The 16,563-nt window shown below is 26.8% G+C and overlaps 1 protein-coding gene across 3 annotated transcripts; it reads right to left on the bottom strand.

The window, feature by feature from the left end:
• Nucleotides 1-202: 202 nt before the first annotated feature.
• LOC129963115 (ATP-dependent RNA helicase me31b-like) lies at nt 203-15,470 on the bottom strand. 3 transcript variants are annotated; one of them, XM_056077193.1, is made up of 12 exons: nt 15,161-15,470; nt 13,323-13,487; nt 11,270-11,345; nt 10,539-10,773; nt 8,204-8,347; nt 8,032-8,126; nt 7,827-7,949; nt 6,811-6,939; nt 4,732-4,912; nt 3,783-3,994; nt 2,980-3,056; nt 203-2,002 (listed from the first exon to the last, which is right to left on the bottom strand). In XM_056077193.1, the coding sequence occupies exons 2-11, from the start codon at nt 13,418-13,420 to the stop codon at nt 2,994-2,996; spliced, it is 1,356 nt and encodes a 451-aa protein (XP_055933168.1). In that variant the 5' UTR covers nt 13,421-13,487; nt 15,161-15,470; the 3' UTR covers nt 203-2,002; nt 2,980-2,993. The 3 variants fall into 3 exon arrangements, with proteins under 3 accessions (XP_055933168.1, XP_055933167.1, XP_055933169.1); XM_056077192.1 differs by having other exon boundaries at nt 13,323-13,473; XM_056077194.1 differs by lacking the exon at nt 13,323-13,487.
• Nucleotides 15,471-16,563: the final 1,093 nt, after the last annotated feature.

The raw sequence follows: 16,563 nt of genomic DNA, 5'->3' as shown, positions 1-16,563 counted from the left end.
ATAACTATAAAAGTTTAATCTAAAAATTATAGCATCTAATAAATGACTCGGGTAGCAATTACTGAAAGTTAACCGACATTTACAATAATGTTTACAATATTATAGCTGTCAATTTTAGTTTTGTTTTGCAAATTGCATTTTCCTATTTGTGAGTGTTAGAGATCAAACATTAAATATCCAGAAAAAAATGATAACACACAGAGCCAATCAGAATCATTTATTGTATTGTATAATTATCAATTTTGATCAAAACAGTCAAATAATCAAATTAAAAAACAAGCCAAAAAGTATTTTTGAATCATTTGTTCTTCTAATTTTTGTGATCCACTTCATTTAGACAAAAGCAGATGGAACCGTGCTAAATTCTCTACACCTGAGTAAAACTATGAGCAAGCTAACGGGGGATCGGGACCGCAGCTTTTGTACCAACTCAACCATCATGTGCAAAATGAATTTTAAAAATAGGATAATTACGCATTAAGTGGAAGTTCCATTCCATAGAGAGAAATACTATGCATTTTGGCACAGATGGGTTTTACTCAGTACGAAATCGGAAACAGATGCCAAGTTCAAATTAGAAGTTAAAGATAGGAAACAATACCAAAACTCGGGATTTGTTTCCGATTTCTTTTGCAATTGAAAATCTGAGGTTTTACAAACTGAAAGAAAAAAAAAGTTTTGCAGCATCTCATCTTCAGATGAAGACAACCAAAAAGGTGGGAAGCTTGGAGCAGCACTTGAAGCAGTATATCCAGGAATTTTGCTTCACATTTTGTAGAATCTTGCAGGCAGAGGAAATTGTGCACCAATCGGACCTCTGGGCAGTTCAGTCCTCAGAACCAACACTCATTGGCACTAGATCTCATGATTTGAATATTCTTTTATTAGAGTTTCCATGTCGGCCATTTTGAGTAGTTGCCGTACTAATTCCATGTTAATAGATCTATAACAACACACCCTTTAGAGGTGCAAGGACTTTGAGATCACTCATCATTTGAAATATATTTATATATAATATGTACACTAAACTGGTAGACATTTCTCTGGATCAAGCATAAAGGCGAAGAGTTAAAACTAAATTTTTAATAAAGGCCAATGAATTGTTCACTTGAAAACCTCAGATCTTCACATGAAAAAAAGTGAACATTTATTTTTAAGAAAATAAAGTGCTGCTTAAACAAAAAATTAAATTATCCAGAGAAATGTCTAACCAGATTCATTATATTTTTTAGATTACAAAAATAGGTGTAGAAAACCTACAAATAAGAGCAATGCCCATCTGGAGAGCAAAAAATGGCTTCAAAAAATTAAAATTAACATGAGTAATATTTAGTTATTTCCATCCAATTTCGTGAAAACCATTCGATTGGCCATCAAGACTAGTAAACAAAGCCATCCAGATGAGCATAGTCTCCGAAGAAAACGATCGTTCTTCAAAACATGATTAACTCAGTTTGTGAAAACAGTGCTGATGAAATCATCAACTCGGGGAAGGGCGTATTATTTACAAGAATGACACCAGTTTAACACATGAAGTCCCACTGTACAGAATATTTACACAGCCGTGAAAAAACTCATGAGTAATTTTTTTTCCCTCCTGAAGGTTGTGGGCCAAGTCTCAAGTTGGTTAAAAAGATAATTTCATTACTGCTGCAGAAAGGCCACACAACATTCAGTAAAGACAGTTTGAAACTAGATGCTATGGCCGTGACCAGAAAGCCAACTTCACAACAGATTAAAATCAGAAGATTTGGTGAACTACTACGATGATTTTTTATTTTTATTTTCAATACGCACCAAGGTTGAAATTCTCGAATTGACAGTCACTGGCATGACAGTTCTGGCAGTCTGGAAAATCCCCTCCCATCCCTAATAGGCAGAATTAGAAAATAAATAAGTAAAAATAAATACTGGCAGACTATGCCAAATGACAAATTACCAGTGTTCATTGCATGAAATAAAGTGAATTCACAAGAAATCTCACAGCTGTTGGATTAAAAATCTGAAAAAGGAAAGAAAAATATTTTAGAATTAAACAACTCAACATTATGGAATATAAATATAATTTTTTAAAGGAATACTACTGAATATCAAGTCAATCTAAATGAATCGTGATCTTGTTAATTTGCATTGAGATACATTTCAGTTTAAAAATGAATGCATTTATAACTAAAAAAATTTAAACTTTATTTCTTAAATAAGAAGATTCCTTAAAATTCAGGAGTCAAGTTAAAAATGAAAATCTTTAAATTTTCCATTTTTGAATTGAAATCTTCCTATACTCGCACACCTTTCATGTCAAAATAAATTTCAAAAAACACATTTATAATTTCTTAATAGCTATCTATTTTTATATAAAATCTGAAGAACATAAAATTGAACTGGCTTTTAAACCACATATCAAAAACTGAAGTCAGAACCTAATATGCCTTCCTCTAGTTTTTGAAATTCAAAATATAAACAGAGGGGGGGGGGCATTTTTTAAGTTACGAATTAAAGGTTTTTAAAAAGATAAAAGTTTTAGAAAATCTGGCATTTTAGCTACAACTGAGAATCAAAATGTTTTACTTCCTTAAATCTTGGATATTAAAGATTCTTTATGTAAAAAAAAAAAAAAACCAATTAAAAGTTGGATTTACATTAATTGAATTCAATAAATCAAACTTTAACAAAGACCATTATTCCTTTATCTAGAAATAGGCAATCCAAATCATTAAATATTTTAAGTAATAGGCAATATTAGTCTTGTTCAGCACAAATTTTTAACTTTATACTATTGAGAGACAAAAGCTGATTGACAAGAATCCTTATTTATACTTATAACATTAGACATGTGTATTGAAATCAAGCAAATGAAAATATTAAATTATTCTTGTCTGAAAGTATTATTTAAAGTGAATTTAGAAATAACAATTTAATTACATATGAAATATATTTAAACAGAAGTATAAATCTAGAGCAATATTAAATATTTGATACCTTATGAGCATTTATTAGTTATTGGCTTCATTCTCTTCCATTTGAAATTCTGGTACATACAGGCTCTTGTCAATGACCTGTAAAATTTATGAGTATTAATATTTGAATGGTAATTTATATATAGTGCTAATTTAGTTACTGTTTTATGGATAGTAATACAGTAATATTCATTAAAATAAGCAACAGAAAAATTATCTGAAACAGATTGCATTTATAACCAAAGTTAGTTATGTTATCAATGTGAGACTTTGAATTTTACATTCTAATCTTATTAACGATTATCAAAACCCAGCTTAGTGTATATAAAATATACAAAATAGAACCAATTAGTACTGCTGTTAAATGAAACAAGGTAAGAAATAACTAGTAATTAGAATTTTTAAACAAATATGTATGTATAGATACAACCAGAAACGCCAAGAATTTTTTTTTTGTCATATTTAAGTTCTTATTCATATTAAGAGTATACAGAGTAGTTTATATAAAGATGTTTGATTAGGACAATATCCCTTTGATAAATTAACTAGAAGAAAAGTAATAAAATGCGATAGAAGAAAGTGTAATTGCAAGAAACATTATCACTTAAACAGAATATGCTATAAATAACAGTAAAATATTACAGGATTACCTTATTAGTTAAAAATTTAAATATAATCAGTTTTAATCTGCGATTTAGACTAAAACCAAAAGTTTTTTTTAATACGTATACTTGAAAGTTGAACCAACATTAAATTATAAAATTAACAATGAATATTAAAGAAACATTTCATGGAAATTCCGTGCTAAATTAAATTGCATGTTACCTTTGGAATAGGCTTAATTTCTGTGCCTAATTCTTGTTCTATGCGATGTAGATTAAATCTATCATCATATGTAATGAGGTTAATGGCTATGCCAAGGTGACCAAATCTTCCTGATCTGCCAATACGGTGGAGATAAGTTTCTGCCATCTTAGGAAAGTCGAAGTTTATCACAACATTCACAGCCTGAATATCAATACCTCTAGTGAAAAGATCTGCAGAAGAATGATATAACTTAAAGCATTTATATATAAAATACCATTATGACCAAGTCTTGTAAAGCAATTTCAAACTATGGAATAGAAAATGCATAATGTTTTAAGTCAAATTATTCCCTCATACCTTATTTAACATCGAATATAATTTAGTGCAAAGATTTTAAGACCATTCTCTTAAAATGATATAAAACTTATTTATTCCTATAAAAAACAATTTATCTTTCTCTTAAAATACATAATTTGAGAAAGAATTGATAAAAGAAAATTCCTATACTTTATATCATGCTGTCTTAAATTTATTTATAGAGAAAGATGCATTGTTTAAATTCCCAACATTACTTAGGAAAATAATTCAACGGAAAAAATTATTTTAAGTAACACTACTTCAAATGATAGCTATTGAAATCTATTTTGAATTTATAGAGAAGATATATGAATTTACACACAAAGCGAGAGAAAAAGTGCTTTTGTTTAGCTACAGAAATAAAATGAAGCTACCTAAATATTATTCTATTAGTTTAGAATTTTATTGAACTACCATAAGAAACTAAATACGTTTTTTTTTTGTTAGAAAAATCTAACAATACAAAGCAAAAGTAAGGATATAAAAGATGAAGTTCCTTAATAGCACAATAAATCTAAATGATGTAATTTCAAACCTTATATCAAATGAAAAAATATGAATATGTTTATAATCCCATAACTAAATAAAAAGGTAAGAATATCTCACTTACCAGAACAAACCAGATTCCGACACAGTCCAGCACGAAAGTCATGGAAGACACGATTACGATGTTGCTGGGACATACGAGCATGAATGTAATAACAAGAATAGCCCAATTCGGTAATTTTCTTGGCAAGAAGTTCTACTCGTTGAGTAGAATTGCAGAAGATAATTGACTGATTGATTTGGAGCTAAAGAGAAAAGCAGAATACAGTTTTAAAGAAAACTATTAATAATTTTTTTATATATTATTTTTATATATATATTCATTAGTAAACTCAAATTAAGTTCTAAGAATACTAAAGAATTGTGAAGTAGTACTCAAAACTTCAGACCCAGCATATAAAGGAGTAAGCAATGTAATTTGAAAAATCGATTTTACAAATATAAAACAGTTCAATTAAATATTTTAAAGACAAGAATAACCAGAAAGAATGTTTACTAACAGAATTGAAATTACTAAGCAATAGAAGTAGTAAATCAGATTTAAAAAAAAAAAAAAAAAAGACGTTAAAATTCAACAGCTCTTTAAAAAAATTTATACACTACTTATCTTTGGAATTGAAATGACTTTGATTATGAGGTGTATTGGAATCTATCTTAAATTTGAATGAAATCTTTGATCTCTGCAATTCTTTCAAAGTAATTTTAAGCATCAAATTTAGATAGACATAAGAAACATAGTATTTTTATAGCCTTGCACCTATTCTGGTTACCATGTACTTCCTTCAAATCTTAATGTTATGAAGAGTGACAATCTAAATAACCCGATTGGATATCGTCTTTACTAAGACTGCAACTTCACTTATTCTTTTAGTAATAAACGAAATCTTTGTTTTTAACAATAGATAGCATTTTATTCAATGAAGCAGTACTTTTGTTTCTTCAAACAAAAACAAAAAATACCATCATAACTTGTATAAACAATTAGAAAACATGAAGTCGAAAGACTACTACCTATCCAGTACGAGAACTTATCCTGCCAATGTCTCCGCTTATGGTAGTTACAATATAAAACAGATTGTCATACGAGGAGTTCATTTTGAGTATGTAGAAGTTTTATATTGGCATGTTTAATACTAAAATCAATTGCATTCGATATTAAATTTTTTTAAAATTCAATTTAAATTTACTTCCAAGATTTCAGATATTCTAATAACAAACATCTCTGCAATATATATCCATGAATACAAATCAAATAGAAAGAAGTAAATTACATGTGTCTAATGATTGCACAGTAAAGAAAAGTTAAATTTGTAGCATTAAAATTAAATCATGGCAATAAAATTATCTTCAGTTCTTTCATACTAAATTTGGATAAGCAATCGCACAACCAAATTCTTAGAAGCAAACTTTGGGCAGTTTGTGTCATAAAAACTATGAAATAATTATGATTACACTAACTTTTATAAAGCTTGTTTATATTCAAAAACAAAATGTCTTATTTAATAAACTGAAGCCTCTGAAGTATACAATTTCTCAAATAAAATCGGTAAATACAATACTAAGAACAGCTATTTAAAAGACTGTTTATATCTGCAATTTGTAGCTTAATTTCAATATTAATACGCTTTTAAGGACTTAACTTTGTAATGTTCATAAACATTAATTTCTTGAATAATTCAATAATGTAACAGATACCCTCTCCAACTTAAAAGATGTTTCTTAAAACTTAAAAGCTATTGAAGTCTCTTAAATTTAAATCTTTAAAATATTGTTCAAAGAACAGAAAAAAAAAAGTTAAAACAGAAAATAAGATATTTAAATTCCAATTCAATTTTTAATACACTTTCAGTGGAATATCCCGGGTTCCCAAAACATATACATCAAATCGTGTTTTGGATCAAACAAATTTACCTATAAATATTTATCAATTATCAGTCAATAGAAATTCTAATATCGAAATATTAAATCTGTACTTAAAATATAGTCGATCTTATTCTAACTTTAACAAATTTAGTAAGAAAATTCTTTTAAAGTTGATTTTTTTACGAGATTCTTATTATTAGGCAACTATTGACAGATATTTCAAGTAAAGGCATTTGAAACCAAAAATTAACTATTACGAGATTAGTAAAATTTTACTTACTTTTGAAAACAATGTGTTCAAACAATGGACTTTTTGCCTTTCTTGTACAAATGCATAATACTGTGTTACTCCTTTCAAGGTCAATTCATCCATAAGATTTATCTCGTATGGATCTGACAAGTGCTTTCTCTACAAGAAAATTTTGTTTAGGATATTAAAGTTCACAAAGTCAAACTACTTATCAAAGAAGTGTTGAAATACAGTAACATATATAAACATTAAATTTGAAATGAAAAAATTAGATTCTTGAAATATTTTTAGGTCTAGTTTTAGATGAATCATTATCCTTTTAATACAGGGTCAAAATATAAATACCAACAAGAGTAGAAATTCAGTAAATTTACAGAGATATCGATTCCGCCTAAAATCTATAAGATTTTAATGCTTTACACTTACATGGAATTCAGGGTGGAAGTTTTTAAGTACTAAAGCCAATTACTCATGTAATCATAATTACTTATATAATTTATGTAAATTAATGTCATCTTTATTATGAAGGTAGTAAATATATAAAATGAGTTAATATAAAACATTTCCTACCATTACTTATAAAAAATTAAAGTAATTTTTATTTCTTAATTAATAAGTAAAATAATTGTTAATCAATTACTTATTGTAATCTAATTATTTTTCTTCAAAATCAACATTGGTGAATTTTATATTAAAAAGCAGTTTGAATTTAATTGATGCAAGTCATTTATAAAAATAACAAGATCTAGAATTCTTTTATATTATTTACTAGCAAATATCTTGTAATATATATCGAATTTCATTCCTGAAGTCAAATCTTCTAAAAATAAAACATTTTAAATCTTCAAGAAATATTTCAAGCCTATATATGTAAGTCGTCAAGAATCAACAAGTTCATTGTTTTCAAGCGAAATATCTAAAAAATAATTTCAATCAATAAAAACAAACACTTTATATTTAGATCATTTTAAGGAGAATTTAAAAAAAGACTTCATCCTGTTATTTAATTTTTTAAATTTAAAAATTTTATTAAATATAAAACTTACCATAAACTGTTCAACTGTCAGAGGAAATGTAGCTGAATACAGCAAAATCTGACGATCACTAGGAAGGTAGCTTATAACCTTATCTAATATTCCTTTAAAATCTTGCGACAGGAGTTTGTCAGCCTTTTTAAAAAGAATACACTGTTAAAAATCCCATTATGATAAAAACTTGTATTTAAAAAAAATTAAAGAACATAAGACTTGCCTCATCTAATATTAAAATGTTACATCTGTCCATTTTAGCAACATTTTTCTCCATCAAATCTAGTATTCTTCCAGGAGTAGCAATGATTATATGGACTAGAGATAAAACAACAAATTAGGACCCTTCTTGCCCATCACTTTAGTTAATCAAATAGATCATAAATTTCGCATACCATTTTCATAGATTCGCATGATATCATCTTTAAGATTTGTGCCTCCAGTTGTCACCATGACTCTTGCTCCAATATGCTTTGAAAGCTCAATACAGATTTGACTTGTTTGTAATGCAAGTTCTCTTGTAGGGACAATTACCAGAGCTGAAAAGTGATATTAGTTTAAAAACATTCTACATTCAGTAAGAAATATGCACTTATTTTTAAAGTAAAAATTTATATTTTCCCCTTTATATAATTTTGTGGATTATTTTAAGATACAAATCTGTTTTAATAAATTAATAATTTAGAATCAAATTATAACAAACTAAAAGACGACACCTAATTATTTGCCTATTTCTGAAACAGCTTTTCCAAATTTTAAATGGCTCGCATTTCATTAAAAGAGTTTAAGTGAAATAACAGTTTGCAAATAGATAAAAGTTGTACAATGGATAATTGTTAAAAAAATAAGACAAGGCAAATTGTCATATTATATACGTTATATTAATATGCCATTAATTAAAAAAATTGCAAAAAATATATACAATTCCTAGAAACTATAGGTGAAGTTTCTGAAAGAAAGCCATGTATATTAAAAAATGTTACACGATTTTTAGATTCATGAAAAAATTTAATGTACCTTAAAATTTAATTAAAAGGTTATGATTACATTTAAAAATAAGAAATCCAAGCTCTGAACTACAAAAATATATTTCCCTTCATAAAACTACAATCTATTTGAATAGAGAAATAATTCAATTTGACTTATAATTTTTACATAATTAAATTTTTCAAAAAAATATATATCTTTTTTTTATAAAGAATTAACATTTTAACTTTTCAAAAATATTCTTTATCTGTAGTACGATATCCATTCACATAAATATATTACAGAACTAAACTGCTATAATATTTTATCATTTTACAAATAAAAACAAGAACATAACAAAGTACGCTTTCCTAAGGAAGGGGGGGGGGAACATTTTAAGGTGTTTTTTCTGAAAAGATCAAGACAAATCAACTTTCTTTGAAAATAAAGCTAACAGAAAATTGATTTTTAATCCTTTATACTTCCAACAAGAAGAGGGCTCGAGATAGAAGATTAAGTATGAGATTTAATATAATGTTAGTATCCTTTAGGATGTTCAAGAAATATTAAAGAGACAATTTCACAGAAAAAAAAAATGGCCTTTAAACTTTCAGCTTAACCTAGATAGTAATAATGCATTGCCACGTGCCTGAACAGCACAGCCGGTATAGCACACACAAGACCCAAGTTCACTCCCTGACTAGTACTTACTAGTTTTCTTTCTAAAATATTTTGAGTTAATTTAACAATTTCCAAATGGCTTTAATAAACATATTTTCCTTTTTACGTAAATATTTAAGGAATAAGGCAGATGGTTCAGAATTTTTAACACGATATGGTATGGCATGTTCTGAAGAAACAAATATTTTTTTGAAGTTAAATAAAGTTCCTTTTAATGTTTCTCTTGTAGACAATTACTGTTTATCATTTGTGCAAGATGTCAAACTAAAGTTTGATTCCAATGTTTTTACAATAATAACCATTGTAATTTTTGTATGCAATATAAAAGTAAAATATTTTTTACGAATGTAATTAATATTTAATACACATGCAATTTAAATGATAAGCAGTTTTCTAGCTTAAAAATAAAATAACGATTCCAGAACTACACGAATAGACTTTTTTTATATAATAAAAATTACACATTAAAACCATCTTTAAATTTTTAATTACAAAAATACATGCAAATTAAAATTTCTTTTGAAAATTAGAGCAAAAATTAGGAGAATAAACATTTTTCTATTGAAAACATCGATTAAAGCTATTTGTAAATTAGTAAGTTAATTTCAAATAACTAAAATAAAACAAGTATAAAAATTTTAAAAACTAGCCCAGGATGGTCTTGCGAATGCTAAGCTAGCACCTTGCTAACTATGCTGTTCAGACATTCGGCAACAAAGACACATTAGTATATAAACTATGCTGAAAGTTTGAAAGCTACCTCAAAATTGGCTCTAATATATTAATATATAAACATCTTAAGAGCATACTATCAGTATAGTAAATCTCATCTCCAGTCAATTTTTCAACCTGTGCCTTCTTGCAAATCGATTGGTCAGCGTCAAAGATGCATCAATTACACTTTGTTAGATTACAAAAGTTCTATTTTAAGAAAAACTTTCATATTAATTCTTTTAGGAACAAAGCTATAACTATTTCCAAAATTTCTAAGCACTATAAAGAATCTTTATACTTGCATATATATATATATATTTTAGTTCAAGGTTAAAAAATTGTCAGTAGGAAATTAATGAATATATGCACCTTGAATGTAATCTTTAGTAACATCAATTCGTTGAAGAATTGGAATGATGTAAGCACCCGTCTTTCCTGTGCCATTTTTAGCTCTGGCTAAAATGTCTCTTCCCAAGAGAGCAATGGGAATACTTGCTTCTTGAATAGGTGAGGGTTTCTCCCAACCTTTCTCGAAGATACCCATTAATAGTTCTCGTTTCAAACAGAAGTCTTCAAATTCATTTCCTTTTGTATCTGTAACATCCTAGTAAGAAGAAATATAGATGTAGAGAATAAAATATAACAGCTATTTTTATATTTTACCTCAAGAATAAGCTATATATTTTTAAACCATAAAAAATTAATACAAAAAGAATGTTCAACTTAAAGTCATGGGAAATTATTAATTTTATATTAAAAATGATTATGCATGAATATAGGATTTAAGATATTATATAAAATTTTAAGAATAGATTCTATATAGAATGAATAGACAATATAAATATCTGCCATAATGAGCTAATTCTTTAGTTTTAGAGGATAAAATTTAAATAATGATACTTAGAATAATTCTACAAAGTTTTACACTCCAGAAGAATTCTTTTAATCTTCACTGGAGTTGTAAATTTATAATCAATTGCGAGTAAAAATCATTCTCCAATTTCATCAATAAAATAAAAGTTAAAATTTTAAATTTTAGTTAAATACTAATAATTTAAGAAAGTTAAATATAAAAATTTTGAAACAAATAATTTACTCACTGAAGTTTTTTTCCTTTTATCTTTAGGAGGTAATTTCAATTTTGCTTTCCATCCCATATCATCTGCCATCATATCTCTAGAAAAATAAATGTATATTTCCAACAGATATTTTATTTGTATTATATATTATTTTTAAATAAAATATAAAAAGTAAATGTAACAGCTTCAAATATATATATGCAATAGTTGATACTACAGACTAGATATTGTATCAAGTAGACACGTATATGCAAAATTGTGAATTGCTTCGAGCAGTTTGATTCAACACTAACTAATATGAAGGTATTAATTAGATATAAAGAAAAAAAAATCAATTAAATGTATTATTAATAAGCTTATTTTTTAATATAAAAATTTACTATTGGGAAATTACTATTTCATATTAAATTCCATATTATTAATATTAAGAATTTAACAAAAAATAAAAGATTTTAGTGTTCTTTGATCACATTTACTTTATATTTTAACAAATTTAAGGAAAAGATCCAATTTTTGAATTTCAGAGCATTTAAATATGACTGCATTTGTATACTTAAATAAGGTAACTCAATATCCCACTTGAAAATTTCAATAGCTTGAATTGTAATTTAAGGCTGAAGAAAAAGATTACAAAATATTAGAAGTAATTGGTTTTAATGGTATAAGTTATATGCAAGTTTAATTATAATCTTTTGTACGTTAAAATGTACGTATTAAATCATGATTTTTAAGATGCATAAAAATTAAATTAGATTTTAACCAATCTTTGTACTTAAGAAGTTTCAGAATTAGTTTTAAAATCTAGGTCGTTAATTTTATTCAAATACAATTTAAAATATTTGAAATGGAACCAAGTTGAATCAACGTATGATGGAATAACTTGCCACAAGTTTCAATCATTAGATATTACTTAAACAAATTTAAAGTTCATAACATTCTAAATGAATAAAGAGGAAAAATTAAAAATGAACTTGACAGGCATACCACATTTCGATTTCTTCTTTTAACCACAACTCATTAAATTTAAAATGGATTTGATGATTAGACTTGCGAATACAATAAATACATTTTGTGAAAGTTCTACAAACTTAGCAAGTAATTAGATCATATTACACGTTTGCCATTAGATATAAAAAATAAATTTCTAATATATTTAAATCTATAAGGAATATCTAAATAAGCTCATTTTAATCTGCTTATTAAAGAAAAATGATCATTTATATGAACTTTTAGCTAACCACTCAATTTTAACTCGACATTAAACATTTTCAAAACGTCAAATCCTTTTCAAATCCTCTGTCAAATTGATTTCATTTTAATTTGCAGAACAAATATCTTAATACTGAACTACATTCTCCAAAGTCCTTTTAAATATATATTTATTTTTAAGAAAATGCCTCATGATGATAAAACCCAATACAGATTATTAGTTATATCAAATGTAATAAGCTTTTTATACTAAGCAGAATTCCCACTCTACTGTCAATTTTTTTTTATATAAATAATATACAATATCTTATAATTTAAAGAGAAAAAATTAATAGATGTTTTCTTAGATATCAAAGTAAAATAACATTAATTTACATGGAACTGTAAACACATGAAAAAAATATATATAAAGTTTATGAAAGATTACTAGATATTAAAAGATAACACAAGATTACCAACAAGATAACAAAGTTAATACAGATAATATTTAATTTTAACAGACAAAAGATAATCTAGCATCTTGATGCTAGGATCAATAAACTTAATACTGCTCGTTGGCATCACAATTTTAAAGAAATACAACTAGTTTTTGAAATAATTCAAAGTTAATAAATACAGCTTTGAAATCCATTTCAAATAAATTTTTTTGACAATATTAAATTGGAAGAACGAGAAACATTAAACATTACCACAGTCTTAGTTTGAGCAAAAAAGCTGGCTAACAAAGAAAATAGTTTTAATACCTGTTTAACCATGATATACTGGTGAATTTCAAGATTTAAATGCTAAGAAAATTTATTAGCTCAATTCCCATTTCAATTTTTGAAATTGGATTTTTTTTATGGCAACAGAAAAGCTAACATACCTTGTGATGGAATTTGAATTCATAGACAATCCTAATCTATTAGGACTGCCAGGATTATGACTTTGACTGACAAGTGTTTCAGCCTGGACAGTAGCCATAGCAGTTTAGAATAGAAATCTAGCTTGATGAATACCACAACAGCCTGGTAAATCTAAGAAACCCAAACTTAAATAAAATCATAAGTCTTGATAAATAAATAATGAAGTCTAAAGTGTTTAAGAAAAATTAAATAAAAGAAAAAACTAAAAATATCTTTGAATTTATAAGTTATAATTTTTTTTATTAGATGGGAAGACGAGAATACATTAGTGCATTTATAATATATTTCATCTTCCATAGAAATCTGATTAAAAAAGTAAAATATATAAAATAACTATAATAATAATAAAAAAATTCTCATCAATAAAATAGCCATGGCTATAATTTAATAAAAGCGACTGGAAGCATATAAATGCCGTTGTTTCTACCAAGCAAGTTTGTTCATCTTTAGTGTATATACTTTAAATTAGACCAGTTATGAGCAAACTAAGATCAACAGTGCAGATGCAATGTACATACATTATATATACAGTGTTACAGATTCTTAAAATATACAGCAATTCAATATAATAAAATTATAATCAGGCTTGAACTATGAACAATTTTTACAATGCTGGCATAATTATCACTTGCATGTATTAATGATTTAAAAAATTGTTTAAATTCTTATTTAGTTTTATAAAAAAAAAAAAAAATAGGCCCTTATAATTCACATCATTCACCAACATCTTATGAAGTTAGAACTATCATAAACTTGTTAAAATTTATTCTATCCCTTTTGATAAATTAATCTTTTTAGCAAACAAAAGGTAAGAGTGTATAAAACACTAATGTTTTACATAGGTTCGGTATGGTTAGAACTTTTATAAATATAAAACTTTTTAATCTCTCAGCTAGAATAACATTTAAAATGAAGAATATGAAACAATGAAGTTCTTTATGAAATTTACTTTAATGTCAGCTTAAATATTACACTTTAGTACATATTGATTTTATTACAAAAAAGTGATTATGTACGAATAGCAATTCACATAAATTGATCCCTACAGATTAGTTGAATGTCATTTGCAACATTTCCCACTCAACCAGTAATATATAACCAAGAATACACCACGTTTTTTTCTGTATTTTTATTCTAAAGGAGCCACATTTTCATAACTGGCCTCCCATACATTTTTTTTTCTATTAAAAAGAACCACTGCTAAGTCCCTCTTAAGTTAGGGTGTGTATGACCGAATAATTCCCTTGTGCAAGGATTGTTAAATTATCGATGAAAGTCAAGTTATTAAAATTAACGACTTAATGTTCCAATTCCATATATCTATCGGTAAATGTTGCCGCATTCACTGAAGATATTTAAATCCCGAGATATCCTCAATTATTCTTTTGAATTATAAGCTTAGTTTAAAGAAAAAATTTGGAATTGCATCCGATTTGAACAATACAAATGAAATACCTAGTTATATTGTCAGATAAGTAAAAGGCTTCAGATTACATTATATTAAATAGGATTGAAAAGTCGACAATGAAGTATATTAGATTAAATAAAGAAAAATTAATTCCCAATGTTTTATTACACCATTTATTTTTCTATCAGATAATTGAAGAATTTCTTAATATAGTTTGCTGACAGTGTAATTACTTATCGGCCTTCTCTACACATTTCTCCCGTTGGCTAACCTTCAGCCATTTTTAGTTCCAAAATCAATACCTCGCAATGACAAGAAGCAAAGCCATAAAAATTTCAAACCGATACAAAATAATTAAGTAATTGCATTTAACACGTGGGATGAACTCACCTGGGCTCGAACGTGGATTACACAATAATGTTCAGCCAACTGTTCTCAGAAATAGTTGTTTTGAAGTGTGTCAATATGGCTGCCAATTTTATTCCCCGTACGCGTGACGTAGAAAATAGAACGATTATGAATTAAAATTTGACAAATGCTTTATATATATATGAAGAGACTGGTACGTCATTGATGTCAAATTAACTCCCGATACTTCACCAACACATTTACACACGATAATATTCAATTACTTATGTTCAATTCGAAGCATAGCATCATCAGGACACCACAAGGTAACGAATTAAAACCTTCAAAAAATATTTGCATGAAGCTCTCTGCTTCTTTAGTTCTGAACTCCAGTTTTGATCAATTGTTTTGAACAAGTAATTGCATGATATTAGCGTTCATCAATATAAGTAAGCGTTTTTAAAACTGAAATTAAAATAATATTATATATATATAATATATTGACTGTTATCAGAAATATTTTATTTTTCAATTGATATAAGATATCTGTAAGCAAAAAGGTCTGAAGATTTAATGTGAACAAATTGTATTTATAAGTTAAATAATTAGATCTGTAAATTAATTTAAAAATAATTTTGTATTTTAAAAACATCGTCTAAATATTCTTTGTATTAGGATTAATTATTTTATTATGAAAAATGGCATCATTGTATACGATCATCATCTACAGTTTGATTTGTGATTGGTTTAAAAGCGATAACGTCATAAATGGATGAGTGTGGGCAAGAAACTGTTATTAAGATTCAATATGCTTTTAAACAATTTCATTGTGGCCTTGACATAATGGAAGGCGTTTTCTGAGATTTATATCAGCATTTAAGTCTAATATTTGAAATCCATTAAGTAAAAATTTGGCGAACGTATGCATGGTGGAAAAGCTAGGCTTGTAGCTTGCCCGATGGTAAGTGGGCTCCAGAATGTATGCGTAATACAGAAAAAATCAAAATTTTGCTCAAGCAAGTTTCCTTGTGACTTTTTTAAAACAAACAAATAAAATAACAACTATGGATGTTTCTTTTTTTTTCTTTTCCTTAGTAAACTCTTAACTTTTTTTAATGCAAGAAGGAGTATCGGGAGCATTCGGATTTCTGTTGTTTTTAGAGCCCTTTTTAAGATGGCATAAGGGTGGTCCAGCTTTGCAAAATTGGCCAATACTTAACATGAAGAGTACTCTGAAGTGGTATACTTTCCTTTTTTTTTTTCTTTATGCAATTGCATTTTACTATTTTCCAATTAGCAGTTCGTTTTCTGAATTAAAGAAAAAAAAAAATAAAAAAAAAGGGAAGAAAATGTTCTTTCGAGACAAAGATCAAGGCTACGAAAAGGCGAACGCATGCTTATTGTTTATTTCTTGGACTTGTTTCAAGGTTCGTATTTGATGATGG

This window comes from Argiope bruennichi, chromosome 3 (assembly GCF_947563725.1).
Source record: "Argiope bruennichi chromosome 3, qqArgBrue1.1, whole genome shotgun sequence".
NCBI classification, from domain to species: domain Eukaryota; kingdom Metazoa; phylum Arthropoda; class Arachnida; order Araneae; family Araneidae; genus Argiope; species Argiope bruennichi.
Note: the sequence above shows the minus strand (reverse complement) of the source record. Positions and strands in the feature narration are given on the sequence as shown.

Bases quoted from the DNA above. Each gene is read 5' to 3' on its own strand.
- LOC129963115 (XM_056077193.1), bottom strand. From the start codon at position 13,420: ATGGCTACTGTCCAGGCTGAAACACTTGTCAGTCAAAGTCATAATCCT. The intron at 7,950-8,031 runs GCAAGTCTTATG...CTTTTTAAAAAG, and splicing joins ACATTTTAATATTAGATGAG to GCTGACAAACTCCTGTCGCA. The intron at 6,940-7,826 runs GTAAGTTTTATA...ATTTTCTTGTAG, and splicing joins TGACAGTTGAACAGTTTATG to AGAAAGCACTTGTCAGATCC.